The sequence below is a fragment of the Schistocerca nitens genome, chromosome 4 (assembly GCF_023898315.1).
Source record: "Schistocerca nitens isolate TAMUIC-IGC-003100 chromosome 4, iqSchNite1.1, whole genome shotgun sequence".
NCBI lineage: Eukaryota > Metazoa > Arthropoda > Insecta > Orthoptera > Acrididae > Schistocerca > Schistocerca nitens.
The window spans coordinates 144,215,078-144,234,685 of record NC_064617.1 but is presented as its reverse complement, the minus strand read 5'-3'; the positions used below and the strand labels follow the sequence as shown (position 1 = coordinate 144,234,685).

Sequence of the window (19,608 nt, the reverse complement as noted above, 5' to 3'; positions counted from 1 at the left end):
CAGCGATCTCTTAGCTTATCATTCATTTCTGCAACTATCTCTAAGACTTCTGTCAATTTATGTTAATAATTAATAATCGCCATTTAAAGAATAAACCTCATCCTCTTGTCCTGTTTTCGTGTACTGTCGTCTCAGAGTCGATACGTGTGGAAACTCTATGTCAGCGTAATTGTCAGATGTTCCCTGTATGTGTATAAAGTAGTATCAATAAATTTCCAGCGGTACATACGTACAATTTACGTAGAAAACACACGCACAGATATACAGGGTGAATCACCAAACATTACCGCTGGATATATTTCGTAAACCACATCAAACACTGACGAATCGATTCCACAGACCGAACGTGAGGAGAGGGGCTAGTGAAATTGGTTAATACAAACCATAAAAAAATGCACGGAAATATGTTTCTTAACACAAACCTATGTTTTTTTAAATGGAACCCCGTTAGTTTTGTTAGCACATCTGAACATATAAACAAATACGTAATCAGTGGCGTTTGTTGCATTGTAAAATGTTAATTACATCCGGAGATATTGTAACCTAAAGTTGACGCTTGAGTACCACTCCTCCGCTGTTCGATCGTGTGTATCGGAGAGCACCGAATTACGTAGGGATCCAAAGTGAACGGTGATGGACCTTAGGTACAGAAGAGACTGGAACATTACGTCCACATGCTAACACCTTTTTATTGGTCTTTTTCACTGACGCACATGTACATTACCATGAGGGGTGAGGTACACGTACACACGTGGTTTCCGTTTTCAATTATGGAGTGGAATAGAGTGTGTCCCGACATGTCAGGCCAATAGATGTTCAATGTGGTGGCCATCATTTGCTGCACACAATTGCAATCTCTGGCGTAATGAATGTCGTACACGCCGCAGTACATCTGGTGTAATGTCGCCGCAGGCTGCCACAATACGTTGTTTCATATCCTCTGGGGTTGTAGGCACATCACGGTACACATTCTCCTTTAACGTACCCCACAGAAAGATCAGAAGAACGGGCTGGCCAATTTATGCGTCCTCCACGTCCTATGAAACGCCCGTCGAACATCCTGTCAAGGGTCAGCCTAGTGTTAATTGCGGAATGTGCAGGTGCACCATCATGCTGATGCCACATACGTCGACGAGTTTCCAGTGGGACATTTTCGAGCAACGTTGGCAGATCATTCTGTAGAAACGCAGCTGTTTGGGCCCCTGCAATGAAGTGGGGACCAATTAGGTGGTCGCCAATGATTCCGCACCATACATTTACAGTCCACGGTCGCTGTCGTTCTACCTGTCTGAGCCAGCGAGGATTGTCCACAGACCAGTATTGCATGTTCCGTAGATTCACTGCCCCGTGGTTTGTGAAACCCGCTTCATCGGTAAACATGTAGAACTGCAACGCATTCTCTGTTAATGCCCATTGACAGAATTGCACTCGATGATTAAAGTCATCACCATGTAATTGGTGATGTAGCGACACATGAAACGGGTGAAAGCGGTGACGATGCAGTATGCGCATGACACTACTTTGACTCAGTCCACCGGCTCTCGCAATGTCCCGTGTACTCATGTGTGGGTTCACGGCAACAGCAGCTAACACACCAACTGCACCCGCTTCTCCTGTGACGGGCCTGTTACGGACCCGTTTGCGTGCTACGACCATACATGTCGCATACAGTTGGCGGTAGATGTTTTGCAATGTGCGGCACGTTGGATGCTCTCTGTCCGGGTACCGTTCTGCATACACCCTGCAGTCTTCAGCTGCATTTCGTCGACACTCGCCATAGATGAGTATCATCTCCGCCTTTTCAGAGTTCGAATACACCATGGTCACAGTTCCTACAACACTACACTATCGTAGACGTCTAGTAACACGGTGTACTACAGTTGGTCTGTGTGCGGAGTCGAATGCAGAATAACAATAGCAGCAAGCGCTACATGCGGACACTGCGACAGCTAGACCAAACCACAACAGTGCACTACAGCCACACTCGTAAACACGGTCGTCATCGTAAACATGTCCCTGCAGATGCTGCTCGCCGACCGTGGCCCGTGTTTGTTACAACACGTAACTGAACCTCGGAGGTTTCAAGCGTCAACTTTAGGTTACAATATCTCCGGATGTAATTAACATTTTACAATGCAACAAACGGCATGATTACGTATCTGTTTATATGTTCAGATTTGCTAACAAAACTAGCGTGGTTCCATTTAAAAAAACGTAGGTTTGTGTTAAAAAACATACTTCCGTGCATTTTTGTATGGTTTGTATTAAACAATTACACTAGCCCCTCTCCTCACGTTCGGTCTGTGGAATCGGTTCGTCAGTATTTGATGTGGTTTACGAAATATATCCAGCGGTAACGTTAGGTGACTCACCCTGTGTATATAAGGTGTCCCATTTATCTTGACCACTCTAAATAACTGTTTGTCCAGATGCAAATTTCAAAATGTTTCAAACAAGTGTTGTTTAGCCGTCAGGGAGACATCAATCAGAATGACTGCCTTCGTTGTAGCTTTGTTTTTCACAAAGATATGAACAGCGGTATGACTTTTTGAAATGGCACCCTGTATTTTTTATTTGGTAATTCATTTCCTCTCCTAAAGACCTATTCAAAAATGTATCACTGCGTACCATTCACTGAAACACAACGTAATTAATTACGTATCATTGCCTTTGAGCCCGGGTTCACCAACTCGTCCACTTGCTGGAGTTGTCAGGAAACAAAACCAAGTAAAAAAAAAAAAACACACACACACAAAATTGACTTTGACTCTCCTGTACCATTGCCAGGAGTAGAAAATTCAACGGTGCTCAAAGTGGTGACCCTGGGCACAGATACACTGGTGCACTCGTTGAATGAAAGAATTACTTACCGCTTCCAGTGTTGCTTGCTGAAGAGAATAACAAGCAAGCACAATACGTTCCTGAATGTCCTCTGGAGTTATTGGAATATCGAGATAAATAACGTCTTTAACGCATCCTCAAAGAAAAAAGTCCAGAAGATTTAAATCAGGAGACCTAGCAGGCCAAGTAACTGTTCCTCCTCGATCAATCCATCTGGCAGGATACCTCCGGTTCAGAACACGACGTGCACGCAAGGCATTATGTGTTGGACATCCATCGTGTTGATACCACATATGCATTCTGGTTCTTAGCGGCACTTCATTCAGAAGAGGAGGAAAGAATTCGTCTGAGGAAGTTGGTATACGCTGCGCCGTTTAGACTACCATTGATGAAATAAGGGCCAATAATTGTAGTACCAAGCATTCCACACCAGACGTTAACTCTCCATTGACGCTGATGTTCAACCTGTCTAAGCCATCGTGGGTTGTCGCTAGACCAATAATGTATGTTCCTTGTATTTACCTGTCCTCTGTTTGAGAAGGAACATTAATCGGTAAATTGAACATTGAAGAAGAAGTTCGGGTTCTCGAGGATTTGCTGCTGCGCCCACATACAGAACTGTACACGATTCTGGAAATCATTCCCATGCAATTCTTGATGTGGGTGTACATGGTAAGGATGGAACCGGGAACGTGGAAGAACGCAGTTTGCAGGAAGGACAGCCTTTATTATACGCCTACTCTAGACAACAGTATTTAAAAGGACTAAGCGACTGTACTAAATGTACCCGTACGTAAGAAAAGAGTTTTGCGATTAATGTTCTGCTAACTTACATTGCCCATAGATGAGTTTGGATTCCGTAGAAATGTTGGAACACGTGAGGCAATACTAACCTTACGACTTATCTTAGAAGAAAGATTAAGAAAAGGCAAACCTACGTTTCTAGCATTTGTAGACTTAGAGAAAGCTTTTGACAACGTTAACTGAAATACCCTCTTTCAAATTCTGAAGGTGGCAGGGGTAAAATACAAGGAGCGAAAGGCTATTTACAATTTGTACAGAAACCAGATGGCAGTTATAAGAGTCGAGGGGCATGAAAGGGAAGCAGTGGTTGGGAAAGGAGTGAGACAGGGTTGTAGCCTCTCCCCGATGTTATTCAATCTGTATATTGAGCAAGCAGTAAAGGAAACAAAAGAAAAATTCGGAGTAGGTATTAAAATTCATGGAGAAGAAGTAAAAACTTTGAGGTTCGCCGATGACATTGTAATTCTGTCAGAGACAGCAAAGGACTTGGAAGAGCAGTTGAACGGAATGGACAGTGTCTTGAAAGGAGGATATAAGATGAACATCAACAAAAGCAAAACGAGGATAATGAAATGTAGTCAAATTGAATCGGGTGATGCTGAGGGGATTAGATTAGACACTTAAAGTAGTAAAGGAGTTTTGCTATTTAGGGAGTAAAATAACAGATGATGGTCGAAGTAGAGAGGATATAAAATGTAGACTGGCAATGGCAAGGAAATCGTTTCTGAAGCAGAGAAATTTGTTAACATCGAGTATAGATTTAAGTGTCAGGAAGTCGTTTCTGAAAGTATTTGTATGGAGTGTAGCCATGTATGGAAGTGAAACATGGACGATAAATAGTTTGGACAAGAAGAGAATAGAAGCTTTCGAAATGTGGTGCTACAGAAGAATGCTGAAGATAAGGTGGGTAGATCACGTAACTAATGGGGAGGTATTGAATAGGATTGGGGAGAAGAGAAGTTTGTGGCACAACTTGACTAGAAGTAGGGATCGGTTGGTAGGACATGTTTTGAGGCATCAAGGGATCACAAATTTAGCATTGGAGGGCAGCGTGGAGGGTAAAAATCGTAGAGGGAGACCAAGAGATCAATACACTAAGCAGATTCAGAAGGATGTAGGTTGCAGTAGGTACTGGGAGATGAAGAGGCTTGCACAGGATAGAGTGACATGGAGAGCTGCATCAAACCAGTCTCAGGACTGAAGACCACAACAACAACAACAGATGAGTAGCATTACTACCTTCTCTTCGTTGGTGTACATTCTACTCACACAACTCTGCAACTGACGATGGTTGATGGAATGACGGGTGTGCATTCTAGTTATGTTTAGATTTGTCCTCTGTCAGCGTCAGCACGTGGATGTGATCCATTACCCCGAGTACCTACACTAAGCGATGGGAGAGTCAACGTCAATGTTGTGTTATGTTCAAATGGTTCAAATGGCTCTGAGCACTATGGGACTTAACTACTGTGGTCATCAGTCCCCTAGAACTTAGAACTACTTAAACCTAACTAACCTAAGGACATCACCCACATCCATGCCCGAGGCAGGATTCGAACCTGCGACCGTAGCAGTCGCGCGGTTCCGGACTGCGCGCCTAGAACCGCTAGACCACCGCGGCCGGCCGTGTTATGTAATTAATAACGTTTTGTTTCAGTGAATAGTGCTCTGTGATACATTTTTGACTCGGTCTTTAGGAGAGGAAATGAATTACCGAATAAAAAGTACAGGGTACCATTTAAAAAGTCATAACGCTGTTCAACGAAGTCAATCATGCTGATTGATGTCTCCCTGACGGCTAAAGATCATTTGCGTGAAACATTTTGTAGTTTGCACCTGGACAAACAATTATTCAGGGTGGTTAAGATAAATGGGACACCATATATATATATTTCTGAAACTATGTATACGGTGATGTAGGTTAAGATACCAGGTATCACACAAGGCGACCATTCATCCTCCCTGGTGGGCCCTCGTTTGCCAGTAATTGACGAAAATAAGCCAAAATTTAGTGTAACTCTCAACAGCGCTAAAAAGTTTCGTTATATCGTGCGGATGCGTGGTATAACGGATCGGATAATAGCTTCATACGAGGGAACTTGTGGGCTCGAATTTAGTTTTTATTTTTAAATCCTTATCGAAATTACTTTGGTCATCATTTATATTCACTTTCGTCTGTCACATAATTTTAAACATCATATCAACTTCTTCATTTGCTCTCATTTTTATTCCTATGGTTCTTTCTCCACTTGAAATCTTTGTTCTCGTGTTTTAACTAATTTTTTGTATTAATTTCAATTTAATTTTTTTTGTTTCATCTTTTTTTTCGTCAACCTTATCGCGTTCATTACATCTGTTTCTCATTTCGCTTGAATTCATTTTACCTATAAACCTGTCTTTCATTTAAACTTTCATCTGCTTTATTTTGACCGTAGTGCAGTCAGTATTATATTATGTTTTAAATGTTAGTATGACGATTACCGTGCAATAAAGATACATATCCGGTAGCAAATATACATTTTTCACACCATTGCACAAATATAGATTATTTCGTCTTTTTTTAGCAGATAGGTAGGAATCTTCATATAATTGAATCTTGTAATAAATAAATATATTTAACTTCATATTCACAAAAATTCCGACTGGAAAAAGAATGGTATAAAGAATAAATGAAAGAAATAAAAAGTTCACACGGTGATTCAAATGACGTGACAAAGGAATAGAAATAAAAAATTGCATTTAAACCAATTAATTGAAGAGAAAGTAATGATCGAAGTAATTTCGATAAAGATTTAAAACTACGAGAATTAGTGCACCTGGCCCGATTCGAAATCTTTTTTAACGCTATTAAGAGCCACACAAAGTTCCTAATTTTGTTTCGTTAATTACTCGCAAAGAGGGCCCACCAGGGTGAATAGCTGCAGTGTGTGATGCCTGGGATCTAGACCTACATCACCGTACAGATAGTTTCAAAAAGTCGACCACACCGCTGTGACCTCTCCTCGTAAGCTTCACAGCGATAGTTTATTGTTAATACAATATACAGAAGAAGTTGGTATGATTTTCTTATCTTTTGTGCATGTATACCGATATCAGAGATGTTTTCTGTGTACTCGCTTTAAACTCGCAGCGGGGCCTGTGACGTCATCGCCCAACCCGCTGTGTGTCCAGAGACTGGACTTGGAGTCTCTGCCTCAGCCCGTTTAACTGAAAACTCATCACTTGAGCCTGTTGTTGCATACAAGTGAATTTTACTAGCGTAGAGGAAGGACAAGTACACGAGTACGCAGTTGTAACTAAGAACTCGCTACATTGCCACTACACATACAACCGTTCGCCATGACTAAGAATTCATCTCTGATTTCTAGTTGGTATGCTTTAACAAAGGGCAAGAAAATTATAGAAACTTAATCTGTATACTGTGTTAACAATAAACTACCACTGTAAGGCTTTGTGATATTCTTGTTTTTGCTTGATACATCTGAAGTAAATTAGGCATACAGCTGCTACTGGGAGAGAAACATGCTACTTCCTCAAGTATACCAGCTAGCGACTCTTTGTCTCCCATTCTTACTTCAAATTTGCGTCTGTAAATAATAAGTCCGTTCATGGTATATTACTGTCTCAACTGCTGCTTCACAACGAACGCTGCTACTTGGCATGTGCTAACAGAAGTTTCCAGTCACAAAATATAGGTACTGAGATAAGATGTAGGAAGAGTGTCTGCGAGACATGCTTTTAATATTCTTTTGAGCTAGTAGGGATTTCCAATATCCCACATAGCTCCATTCTTGACCCTAAACAAGGAGACAAAATCAATCTGAAAACTAATTTTGTGGCTTCTATTATGACTATGTGAATCCCAGTGCAACTGAAACTGATTTTAATTATCTTCAACAAAAATCTTTAAAGAGTAAATGTAAATATATCTGTAAGTGAGTATAAGAATTTGGAGATCTTTGAAAAGTCTTCTGCATGGTGTACCTTTGTCTACTTTACACAATATTCATACTACTTGCTTTTGCCAAACGAACACTTTATTTACTTTATGTTCACTTCCTCAAAAGGTAATTGCGTAAGAAAATATGGAATGAAAATATAGAAAAATAAACCAACACTCACGTGTTTATGATTTTTTAAAATTTATTAAATTTTCTCATTTTAGTTATTTGTGTTTTAAATAGTGTTTCTTTTACAACTTTATTAGAATGTAATGTTTTAGGTTATACTCAAATTCGAAAGGGTCCAAATAAGGTCAATGAAAAATATCTCTGCTGACTTTGCACACTGAAGAATGCTCCTTGATTATTTTACCTATGTGTTAACTCCATTTTAACGTCTTATCCAGTTGGATCTCAATACACTTTACACAATGTGTTTCATTCAGTATATGACCATTAATGTATAGTTCTGGTGTTAACAGGGCATGATTGATTTTTTGAACTTTCGTTAGATGATTATTAGTGAGTTAACTCGCAAACTATTAGCCTTGAAATATTCACAGACCTGTTCAGCAACCATCTGAGCTGTCACTGCTAACGACGAATTTGGACCTGTGATTGATAGACGTATGTTATCAGAATTTGTTACAGTTCTTGTACCACCCTTTAAAGTGACTGGAAGATTATTTACGTAGGTTATGAAGAAGTGTAGTCCCAGTCACTGACCTTCTGGGACTCCACCTATTATGTCCCCCCATTCTGAGGTCAGTTTCGTGGCTGTCACATTGTCAGTGATACTGTCAGCTTTCCGTGACCTGTCCATGTAAAGGGTACGATATTAATAACGTAACTCTTCACTTTTCGTATGAGAATTTTCTGCTCCATACAATCAAAGGGGTTGACAAGACCACAAAATATAACAGCAGGATAGATTTTTTGTTTACCTTTCCAGACTGAGTGGTGTCGTATTGCCTTCTCTGTGGAGAATCCTTTATAAAACCCATTCTCAGAGACACTTAACAAGTTCTGCTCGGTTAACCCCTTCACTATCAATTTGTTTCTCTGAGTGACAGATACAAATATATTATCGTTTTAATTAGTGTCTTGGAAGTAACAATGTAAAAACTATTTCCCACTCTTTCGTTTTCCAGCGCAGTGAGAAGTGGGACCTCGATTCAAAATGGTTCAAATGGCTCTCAGCACTGTGGGACTTAACATTTGTCATCAGTCCCCTAGACTTAGAACTACTTAAACCTAACTAACACAAGGAAGTAACACACATCCATGCCCGAGGCAGGATTCGAATCCGCGACCGTAGCAGCAGTGCAGTTCCGGACTGAATCGCCTAGAACCTCTCGGTCACAGCGGCCGGCGGCATGTCGGTACCTCGGTGTTTCAGAATAAGACTGTGCAAAAACTACAAGAACACAGAAAAAATAAACACTCGTCAATGGATAGGGCTGCTCTCCAAGTTTGCGAATCACATTACAGGTGCTCAGTAAGGGTACCGTCAGCTACGCGACGAATATCAGTATACGCATGCAATGCATTGATACCAATTTCCCAAGAAGGCGAGGTAGTAGCCCGCTTCGCAAATCTGTTTGGTGGGTTGCTTATGGGCAGACGCGAACTTATTCCGTGCGACGATACGGAGCAACGGGTTAACAATGGAACTTGAAGACAATACAACCCATAGGCGGAATCTATAATTATAAAAATTCTGCAAACCATTAGGAGGCTCCCCTTTGCCAGTGGGACTTTGATACATAGCAGTAAAGTGCAGCAAAATCCCACTGGTTCCCTGATAATCCATAACAGGACGCCTACAATCCTAATGGTAGTGGAAAAGTTAAACTTTCTATCATACACCTGCCGCCTCAAACACTTTTTATGGCCGAGCGGTTCTAGGGGCTCCAGTCCGGAACCGCACTGCTGCTGCGGTCGCAGGTCAAATCCTGCCTCGGGCATGGATGTGTGTGATGTCCTTAGGTTAGTCAGGTTTAAGTAGATCTAAGTCTAGGGGACTGATGACCTGAAATGTTAATTCCCATAGTGCTTAGAGCCATTTTCATTTTTTTAACACTTTTTACCGTCTTCCATATACTAGGTATGATTGATGTGACAATTAAATCTTTATTTTATACAGATGACACATTTGTTTATTCTTGTACAAATGAACTGGAATATGTGAATATGGATGGGCGTGAGTAAGACGTTTCCTTAACAGCGAAGAATATGTATTGGCGCGCTTCGTGTTACGCAGCCACTTAAAAACCACGCACACGTCGATACAGTGATTGTGAGACACACAAGTCCAGTAGGAGCCCGGATGGAACGCGTTTCGCTTCTGAAAAGCTCTTAGGACTCTGCTCTCCAGTAAATGGGATGCAAATTATGGAACAGTTCATGCAAATTCATAACCCCTACAAATGTTTAAAAACACTACAGTGTATACAGTAAGCGGTAACGTTGTTAACAGAATATTCATCATGAGGTTCATCAGTTCGTTTCTTTGTGCAGTGACGCGGAAGAACGAAGGTCTATGGAGGGAAACACAGCCGCCTCATCACGAAACTTCCTACTGCCTGAAGCCACAGGCGCTCAACACCGCAGGAGAGGTGGCTGTACGTGAAGTTTTCGCTTTGCCTGCATACTGCTGCAAGTTCCACGACGCTTAACATAAATTTAAGCTGTTGTTGTGCTTGTTTGAATCTGTGTAAGTTATCGCTGTTTGTTCGTTTACTTGCTTTATAAGAATAAATACGTGTTATGGGATTTGTTTCTTCATTCTACAGTATAAATGATTTACTTTCCATTCCCTGTTTTTTCCTGTTTACCTACTTTCTGACCACATCCATACTAGAAATGAGCAAATGTTTTCCTTTTCCGTAATCTACGTTGAATATCCCTTTAAATATAAACATAATTTATATTAATCCGTGAGAAATCATGCCACCAATTTATTTCGAATTTGACGGTACGAAATGTTGTGTTACTCACTGACTCACATGGAAATTGCACATTGTACCTGTTCATGACTAGTTGTATATTCAATTACTCGACCAAGTGGTAAAATTAAAAAGAAAGGTACTTAAAATGCAAAAAAGAGAGACTTTTCTCCCGTATTGCCACTGGAACACGCGAGGTCGAGATAGTGATATCAACACTTTTATTTTCTGAACTCCATATACAAATTGTTAGTGCATGTTGTCATTGACTCCAAGAAGAAGGAATGAAGAACGTTTTAGAGTTTAACGTTCCATCTACAATGAGGTCCTGTAGACATGGGTTGATTCTAAACTCGCTGTGACAACCAGGTCCAACTACGTTGATTATACTGTCAGAAGAAAAGTTCCTGCTCTCGGTCCACACAGTTGAATTCACTGCACACAGCAATACAAAAATGTCTGTTACAAAATGTCGCACAGTCATTATGTTGGGAAGGTAATACGTATCAAAGAATCGCAACGCTGAATCAGATGTTCATCAAGTACCTTCTTTCAATGCGGTATTGTACCTGTGCTAAGTGGTTAAAGTGTAGGAACGGCTGCCAAGTTGCAGACGTATTTACTTTTATTTCCTAATTTTAGTCTGAGTGGTATGGCAACCTGTTTCTTAATACTTTTTCTTATAAATAAACTAGAAGCAGTCTTGATCGCTTAACTTTTTTAATATGGTGACCGATTTCGATCTTTTTACCAGATCATCTTCAGACCACCAGCCACAAACAAGAGGGTTGCCATGCGCCACCACCTCCGGCAGACATTCATTGTTTGAAGATGATCTGATAAAAAGATCGAAATCGGTCACCACATTAAAAAAGTTAAGCGATCAAGACTGCTTCTAGTTTATTTACAGTAACTACAGATCGCTGTTTTCCTATATCTGGTTTATTTATAATGACTACAGATCGCTGTTTTCCTATATAAGAACTATGTTCTTTAAAATGTTAAACTTTTTCTTATTTTTCCCTATGTTAGGCATAGTGCCCAAAGGTCTCTGTCACATAGTATAGATTCCCTTGTTTTATGGAGTTTTCTTAGGGCGCCTTTGTCCACTTTTTTATTCAGTTTTCTGTATATGTTTCCGTTAACGTAGTAGATTCTTTCCGTTTTTTTTCGATATGACTTTCATGTTTGGAAAGGAGGTGATACTTGCCTAGAAACTGATTTCATTCAGTCTCTCTATATTCTGGTCCTTTATTATAATTTGGCTTGAGACTGGATTTTGAGATTTAAAACCCACGACTTGATGTTTTAGGTTAAAAATTCTCTTTTCCAGCAGCTGAAGTTTTAAAATCTTGATATATAGTTGGAGGACTCTTAGCAAGCGGTTTGGGATGACTTTCCACACTAATAATCTCCTGTCTTCAGTGTCAAATGGCTTGACGTACTCAATAAGCAGCAGATGTGTTTCTCTGTTAAATTCTACATGATTTTCAATTATCTGTCTGATGGAAAATGTGGTTTGAGCAGGGCTATTGTTTCTAAACCCAGCTTGTTTTTCAAACAAGGTATTTTCTAAAATATTACTCCGAAAATATGTCTAGTGTTGAGTAAAGAAATCCCACTGTAATTTATCACAGTGTTTTCTGTGTATAAGGGTTATTATGGCGAATTATAAGGTGTTCGGATTCATTTCCTTTTCCAGCGTTTATTGATGAAGAGAAGGATCCTAGATTTCATAAGAGGAGACACATACTTGTTATTTAACAATTTCAACGTAGAGATACATAGTAATAATACAGAAATAAATTTTGGCATCCCCTTTCACATGCTATAATTAGTGAGTAAGAGAAAACTCGTCTACAATTTGATTCGAACCCTTCACTTTGGGTATTGCAATCCACAATCCGTCTAGTGCATTGACTGGCTTGCATATTGACTTGAAAGGAGATATGCGGTGACTGTGTTGTCCGTTCCTTGTTGACCATTGTCTGCCGGCAAGATGCAGAGGACGAAATATTGTTTAGATATTATTGCATTGCTAATACGGAAAGATCGAACTGTGGAGGTCGATTGCAGGAATTTTTCTCCATCATGTATAACCGGTATGGATGGCACTGCCTGGACCAACTTGTCGTTCACCTTGCATTTCTCAAGTCATCCGCACTCTACAGCCACACGGTCCTGTCTTGAATCTGCTAATGTACAACGGAATTACGAATGGACAGGCTGATGTGGAGCACTAGAGTTTGAATTAATAGATTAAATACTTCCCATTAGAAAATCCAGCAATTCAAAAAGAACGTAACACAATTCGTTATATAGCCTGTACAAATGATTTTGATCTCAACATAATCACAAAATTATATTATAAATGTAAAACATCAAAGCAGAACACAACATATTGCTAGATATGCCTAACTCGAGAAACATTAACGACATAGGAAATAAGATGCTCATAAATTAAGGATAATTGCAGGATGTGGTGACACGCAACTTGGCACTACACAAAACTGGCGCTAATAGCATAGAAACATAGGGAACACACACGACACAGATCGGTAAGTCCATGGTATTGGTGATAAGTTGAGAAAACCGTCCCGAAACGCATGTGCTACAAAACGCCACTGTTTCCTGCGCATGTAACCGACATCAACATGGGATATGAGGCACACGTGTGCACACGTATACAGGCCGCACAACGGGTTGGCATACTCTGGATCAGGTGGTCGAGCAGCAGCTGGGGTATAGCCTCCCATTCTCGCTTCAGTGCCTGTCGGAACTCCTGAAGTGTCGCAGGTGTTTGAATATGTGCAGCGATACGTCGACCGAGAGCATCTCAGACGTGCTCGATGGGGTTTAGATCTGGAGAACAGGCAGCCCACTCCATTCGCCTTATATCTTCTGTTTCAAGGTACTCCTCCACGATGGCAGCTCGGTGGGGGCGTGCGTTATCACCCATCAGTAGGAAGGTGGGACTCACTGCACCCCTGAAAATGAGCACATACTTGTGCAAAATGACGTCCCGATACACCTGACCTGTTACAGTTCCTCTGTCAGAGGCACGCAGGGGCGTACCTGCACCAATCACAATCCCACCCCACATCATCAAACCACGCCCTCTATACAAGTCCCTTTCACGGACATTAAGGGGTTGGTATCTGGTTCCTGGTTCACGCTAGATGAAAACCCGGCGAGAATCACTGTTCAGACTATACCTGGACTCGTCCATGAACATAACCTGGGACCACTGTTCCAATGACCAGGTACTGTGTTCTTGACACCAGGTTTTACGGGCTCTCCTGTGACAAGGGGTCACTGAAATGCATCTTGCAGGTCTCCGGACGAACGAACCATATCTTTTCAGTCGTCTGTAGACTGTGTGTCTGCAGACAGCTGTTCCAGTGGCTGCGTTAAGGTCCGGAGCAAGGCTGCCTGTAGTACTCCGTGGCCGTCTGCGGGCGCTGATGGTGAGATATCCTTCTTCTTATGGTGTTGTACACTGTGGACGTCCCGTACTGTAGCGCCTGGACACGTTTCCTGTCTGCAGGAATCGTTGCCACAATCTTGAGATCACACTTTGTGGCACACGGAGGGCCCGTGCTTCGACCTGCTGTGTTTCACCAGCCTCCAGTCTCTAGTATTCTACCAGTCATAACGTTACCAATATGTGTTCTTTGAGCCATTTTCAACACACAGTCACCATTAGCACGCCTGAAAACGTCTGCACACTTACTCGCTGCACCGTACTCTGACATGCACCAACACACCTCTGCGTATGTGGACTGCTGCCAGCGCCACCGTGCGACAACCGCAGGTCAAATGCACCGCATGGTCATACCCCGAGGTGATTTAAGACCGCAAACCGTCCACCAGAGCGTTGTTTCACCATGTATCAGCATTATCCTTAATTTATGAGCATGAGTGTAGAATCTCCAACAAAATTAATGCACTTTTTTAAGCCACAAGTATTCAACTCGAATCAATAACAACATTCCAATAAAATTACATTGGGACACCACTAGAACACCGAAATATGATAACCCAGGCGTATATAAAATCACACGTGGCACCTGTAATAGCCTTTACACTGGCCAACAGGAAGAAATTTTAACGTGGGATATAAAGAACACTTTAGAGAGAGCGATTACAGTTAGTCGACCTTCTTTCCATAGTTGAAAAATCAAAATCATACTGCTGATACGATCGAAAGTGCACTACAGATTCTGCATAGTATACCAAAAATTTTTGCAATGAACATTCTTGAGGGATTAGAAATCTATATTAAAGGAATATGCAGAATTTAGACACAAATACTACCTTAAAACCGTTATTGAACTTTTAGAACACAAAATGGCTAAATCGGAAGTGACATATGCAACAACCAAGGACAATCGTAACAAATTTTAGTTAATAAAATAATATCGCTGTTCATCTGCACAATCTTTGTAAACATGTAGCGACGTAAGAGTGGAACTGTCAAAGTACTGTCACTGCGTAATTAACATTTTATTTTCAACATCGTTACATAATTTTTGATCTTATTACAGCAATGGCAGTTACAAAACAGTCCACTAACGACGCAATATGGACGTTACATCAATCTAGGCCTGAGTACAAAACAGCTACTTTAATATGAATGACATTGGCGTCCATACCTATTCTCACCAAAATTGTAATTCCAGGTACTTGAAAATGGCGATAAAACCAAAACAGTCTGGCGTAAATAAAGACTACTAGTTATAAGCAGCTATTTGGTGTATCTACTCTAATAAACATATAGATGACTTTACCGCCCCATTGGGATACTTTAACCTACAATTTCCAGATTGAACGTACAAGCAGAACATCATCTCCGTAACTTATAATTCTAACTGATTGACAAAAATAGTCTTTATATTTCAGTAGGGAGTAATGTGTTCAAACTTACAACGACACGAAGCAAAACAATGTATGAGAGGTGCAATAAACAGCTTTCAAACAGTTGAGCATTAGCAATCTCAAAGCATATATTTCTCTGCGCAGAAGCACGCGTCCTGCTAATGTAATCATGGAACATTCTTTATTTATAGTGGCAATATAATCTCACCACGAGAACTGAACTTCATGACAGAAAATAAATTATGCTGATTTCACCCAATTCCCTATGCCTTGTAGTACCTTCTCAACAGTACAGACATTTCCAGGACAAAGGCCGCTTTCTTCTCCACATCAGAACACGGCACAGAGCCTCCTTGGTTTCTCAATCCAGAATCAGAACAAAAACGTGACAGAACAGTCATAATGGGTGTCTCCTCAAACCAGGAAGCTCACGTGGCTAACAAGCCCCGAACGAATTGTGTTGCACCAGGAAAAACCGACTCGACAAAGACTTAAAACTGTGACAAAGAAGCTACTACAGAGCTTGTACCGACTGATCGGTGAGAGCATATCCACATATAGCAACTCTAAGTATTTCGACACACAGAAAACAAAACGTAACGTGAGAAAAAAGAAAGTGCTGAATGAACATACAGCTTTCAACATATGCATTCCATTTTCTTCTTTTCCAAGTTCTTTGGTGTCTCTGACAGTACTAGTGTCACAGGCAAACCTCATATTTTTTCTTTTTCCTGAACATTCATTTCCTATCCAAATTTCTCCTTTGCTTCCTATACGACTTGCTCAACTAAATTATAAATGATTACGAGAAGTGTCTCAGACACGGAAGACATCATTGCCGCCGTCAACGTTTATACTACTACGTCGCGAGTCCGTTAGGTGACTCGCAGCACAGAGCTAAGTACATTTTACAGGGTCGTACTCGAGCACAGTGGCGGGGAACGAACAAAAAGTAAGCAGTGTCTCTCTAGCTCACCATCTACACTGAGATGACAAAAGTCACGGGATACCTGCTAATATCGTGTCGGACTTTCTTTTGCCCAGCGTAGTGCAGCAAGTCGGCGTGGCCTGGACTCAAGTCGTTTGAAGTTACCTGCAGAAATATTCAGCCATGCTCCCTTTATAGCCTTCCCCGCGAAAGTGTTGCTTGGTATAGGATTTTAGGCACGCACTGACCTCTCGATTGCTTCTCATAATTGTGCGATGGGACTCACGTCCGGCGATCTAGGTGGCCAAATCATTCGCTCGAATTGATCAGAATGTTCTTGAAACCAGTCGCGGACAATCGTGACCCGATGAATTAGCGCACTACCATCCATGAAATGAATGGCTGGAAATGGTCTCCAGGTAGCCGAATACAATCATCGGTTCAGTGGGACCACAGGACCTAGTCCATTCAATGTAAATACAGTCCATTACATCTACATCATACTCCGCAAGCCACATAATGGTGTGTGGCGGAGAGTACTTTCGGTACCACTGTCTGATCCCTCCAAACGTGTTCCACTCGCGAATAGTGCATGGGAAGAATGATTGTCGGTAAGCCTCAATATTGGCTCTGATTTCTCGAATTTTCTCCTCGTGGTCAATAAGCGAGTTGTATGTGTGTGTGGGGGGGGGGGGGGGGGGGAAGTAATATGTTGTTTGACTCCTCCTGGAAAGTGCTGTCCCGAAATTTCAATAGTAAATCTCTCGATGATGCACAACGTCTCTCTTGTAACGTCTGCCAGTGGAGTTTGTTTAGCATCTCCATAACACCATAACACTCTCTCGCAAGCTAAACGATCCCGTGATGAAACGCGCCGCTCTTTGTTGGATTTTCTCTATCTCCTGTATCAGCACTACTTGATAGGGATCCCAGACAGATAAATAATACTCAAGAATCGGGCGAACAAGCGCGTTATAAGCGACTTCTTTCGTGGATGAGTTACATTTCCTTGAGATTCTTCCGATGAATCTGAGTCTTGTGCGTACTTTTCCCGCTATCTGCTTAATTACGTCATTCAACTTAAAGTCGCCTTGGACAGTTACGCCTAGATATTTTACGGCTGGCGCCGCCTCCAGTTCTTTGTCATCAATAGCGTAGCTGCACAGTAGTGCATTTCTTTTCCTACGTTTGCGCAATATGTTACATTTACTTACATTCGGGGTCAACTGCCAGAGTCTGCACCATTCGTCAATTCTCTGCAGGTCTATATTCTGGCGTTTGCTATTTTGGTACAGACAACTGCATCATCTGCGAATAGCCTTAAGGAGCATCCGACGCTTTCTACTAGATCATATATATATATATATATATATATATATATATATATATATATATATATATATATATATATTGTGGGCAGCAACGGTCCTATCAAACTTCCCTGTGCTACTCCGGATATTATCTTTACATCTGCCGATTTTGTTCCGTTAAGAGCGACGTGTTGAGTTCTATCTGTAAGAAAGTCTTGAATCCAGTCGCACGTCTGCTCCGATACTCCGTAAGCTCGTATTTTAACGTAAATGCGGGACGGTGTCAGACGCCTTACTGAAATTGAGGAACACTGCAGCAGCCTAAGCGCCGTTGTCCACTGCGCTGTGGATCTCATGGAGGAACAGAGCGAGGTGAGTTTCGCAGGATCTCTGTTTGCGGAATCCATGTTGATTTTTATAGAGGAGGTGTTCGTTTTCCAAGAACGTCATAATTCTTGAGCATAAAACATGTTCCATAATTCTACAACAGATTGACGTCAGCGATATAAGTGTATAATTGCGTCGATCTGTCTTACGGCCTTTCTTATAAACAGGAATGACCTTCACCTTTTTCCAGTCTTTAGGTACCTTTCGTTGTTCAAGTAATCTACGATAAATTACTGCCAGAAGGGAAGCAAGTTCTTTTGTCTAATCTTCATAGAATCTTATCGGTATCTCATCTGGTCCTCAAGCCTTTCCACTACTAATCGATTGTAGCTGCTTTTCAATTCCGCGATTGGTTATCTCAATATCTACCATTTCGACGTTCGCACGACTGTTGAAAGGAGGGACAGTGTTACGATCTTCCTCGGCGGAACAACTTCGGAAGACCGAATTCAGTATTTCGGCCTTCTCTCTGTTACCTTCCGTTTCGGTGCCGGTGTGGTCTCACCTTCTAAATCATTTAACGCTTCTCTCATTGTTCTCTTTACGCTCATTTTCGCTTCGTTCAGCTTTTGTTTGTCAGCTAGGTTTTTACTTGTCTTGAATCTGAGATAAAGTGCTCTTTGTTTAAGTAGCACTTTTCTAACAGGGCTATTAAACCATGGTGGATCTTTCCCATCCATTAAATCTTACTCGGAACATGCTGGTCTAGGGCATATTGAACGATGCCTTTGAATTTTTTCCATTTGTTCTCCACATCTTCGTCCTAATCACAGAATATTTGATGCTGACTGCTGAGATATTCCGAAATTTGTATCCTGTCACCCTTGCTGAGCAAATATATCTTCCTACCTTTCTTAACATTCCTTGTAGGACCCGTCGTCATGGATGCTGTCACAGCCTTATGATCACTGATACCTTCCTCTACGTTAACCGATTCGATAAGTTCAGGTCTGTTTGTTGCCAGGAGGTCTAAGACGTTACCCTCACGAGCTGGTTCTCTGTCCGCTCAAGGTAATTTTCGGACAAAACATCCAGAACAATGCCACACGAATCCCTGTCACTAGCACCAGTTTTAATGGCATAACACTCCCAATCCATACCTGGCAAGTTGAAGTCTCCCCTATTACAACGGCATGATCAGGAAAATTACTAATGATATTCTGCAAGCTCTGCCTGAAGCGCTCTACAACTACAGATCCTGACCCAGGTGGTCTATAAAAGCATCCGATCACAATTTTTGACCGTTCTTTGATACTCAGTTTCAGCCAGATTAATTCACATTCGGAATCCGTGATAACCTCGCTAGATTTTTTCGAATTTTTTACTGCAATAAACACGGTGCCACCATTGGCGACTAACTTATCCTTACGATAAATATTCCAGTCTGAATTTAGGATTTCACCGACGTCTGGCTTCAACTGGGTTTCTGTTCCCAATACTATCTTTGAATTATAACTTTCAATAAGCGATACTAATTTTGGGATCTTTCCTTTTATGATCCTGCAGTTTACTAAAATCATATTAATTTATGATCTGCGAGGACCTAGATTCTCTGAGGTCTCTGTGGCTGA

The 19,608-nt window shown here is 41.3% G+C and overlaps 1 protein-coding gene across 6 annotated transcripts in view; it reads left to right on the top strand.

Moving 5' to 3' along the window:
• Nucleotides 1-10,361, top strand: part of LOC126252976 (uncharacterized) — an 802,035-nt gene extending 791,674 nt beyond the window's left edge. For 3 of the 6 annotated variants that reach the window (XM_049954001.1, XM_049953997.1, XM_049953996.1), the window contains one exon: nt 10,107-10,245. Coding sequence is in view for 5 of the 6 variants with exons in the window: in XM_049953997.1 (XP_049809954.1) it covers nt 10,107-10,109 (3 nt within the window). In the remaining variant the exon portion in view is untranslated. Of the gene's footprint in view, nt 1-10,106 lie in introns of all 6 variants that reach the window. The other 3 variants (XM_049953999.1, XM_049953998.1, XM_049954000.1) reach the window with 2 other exon arrangements.
• Nucleotides 10,362-19,608: the final 9,247 nt, after the last annotated feature.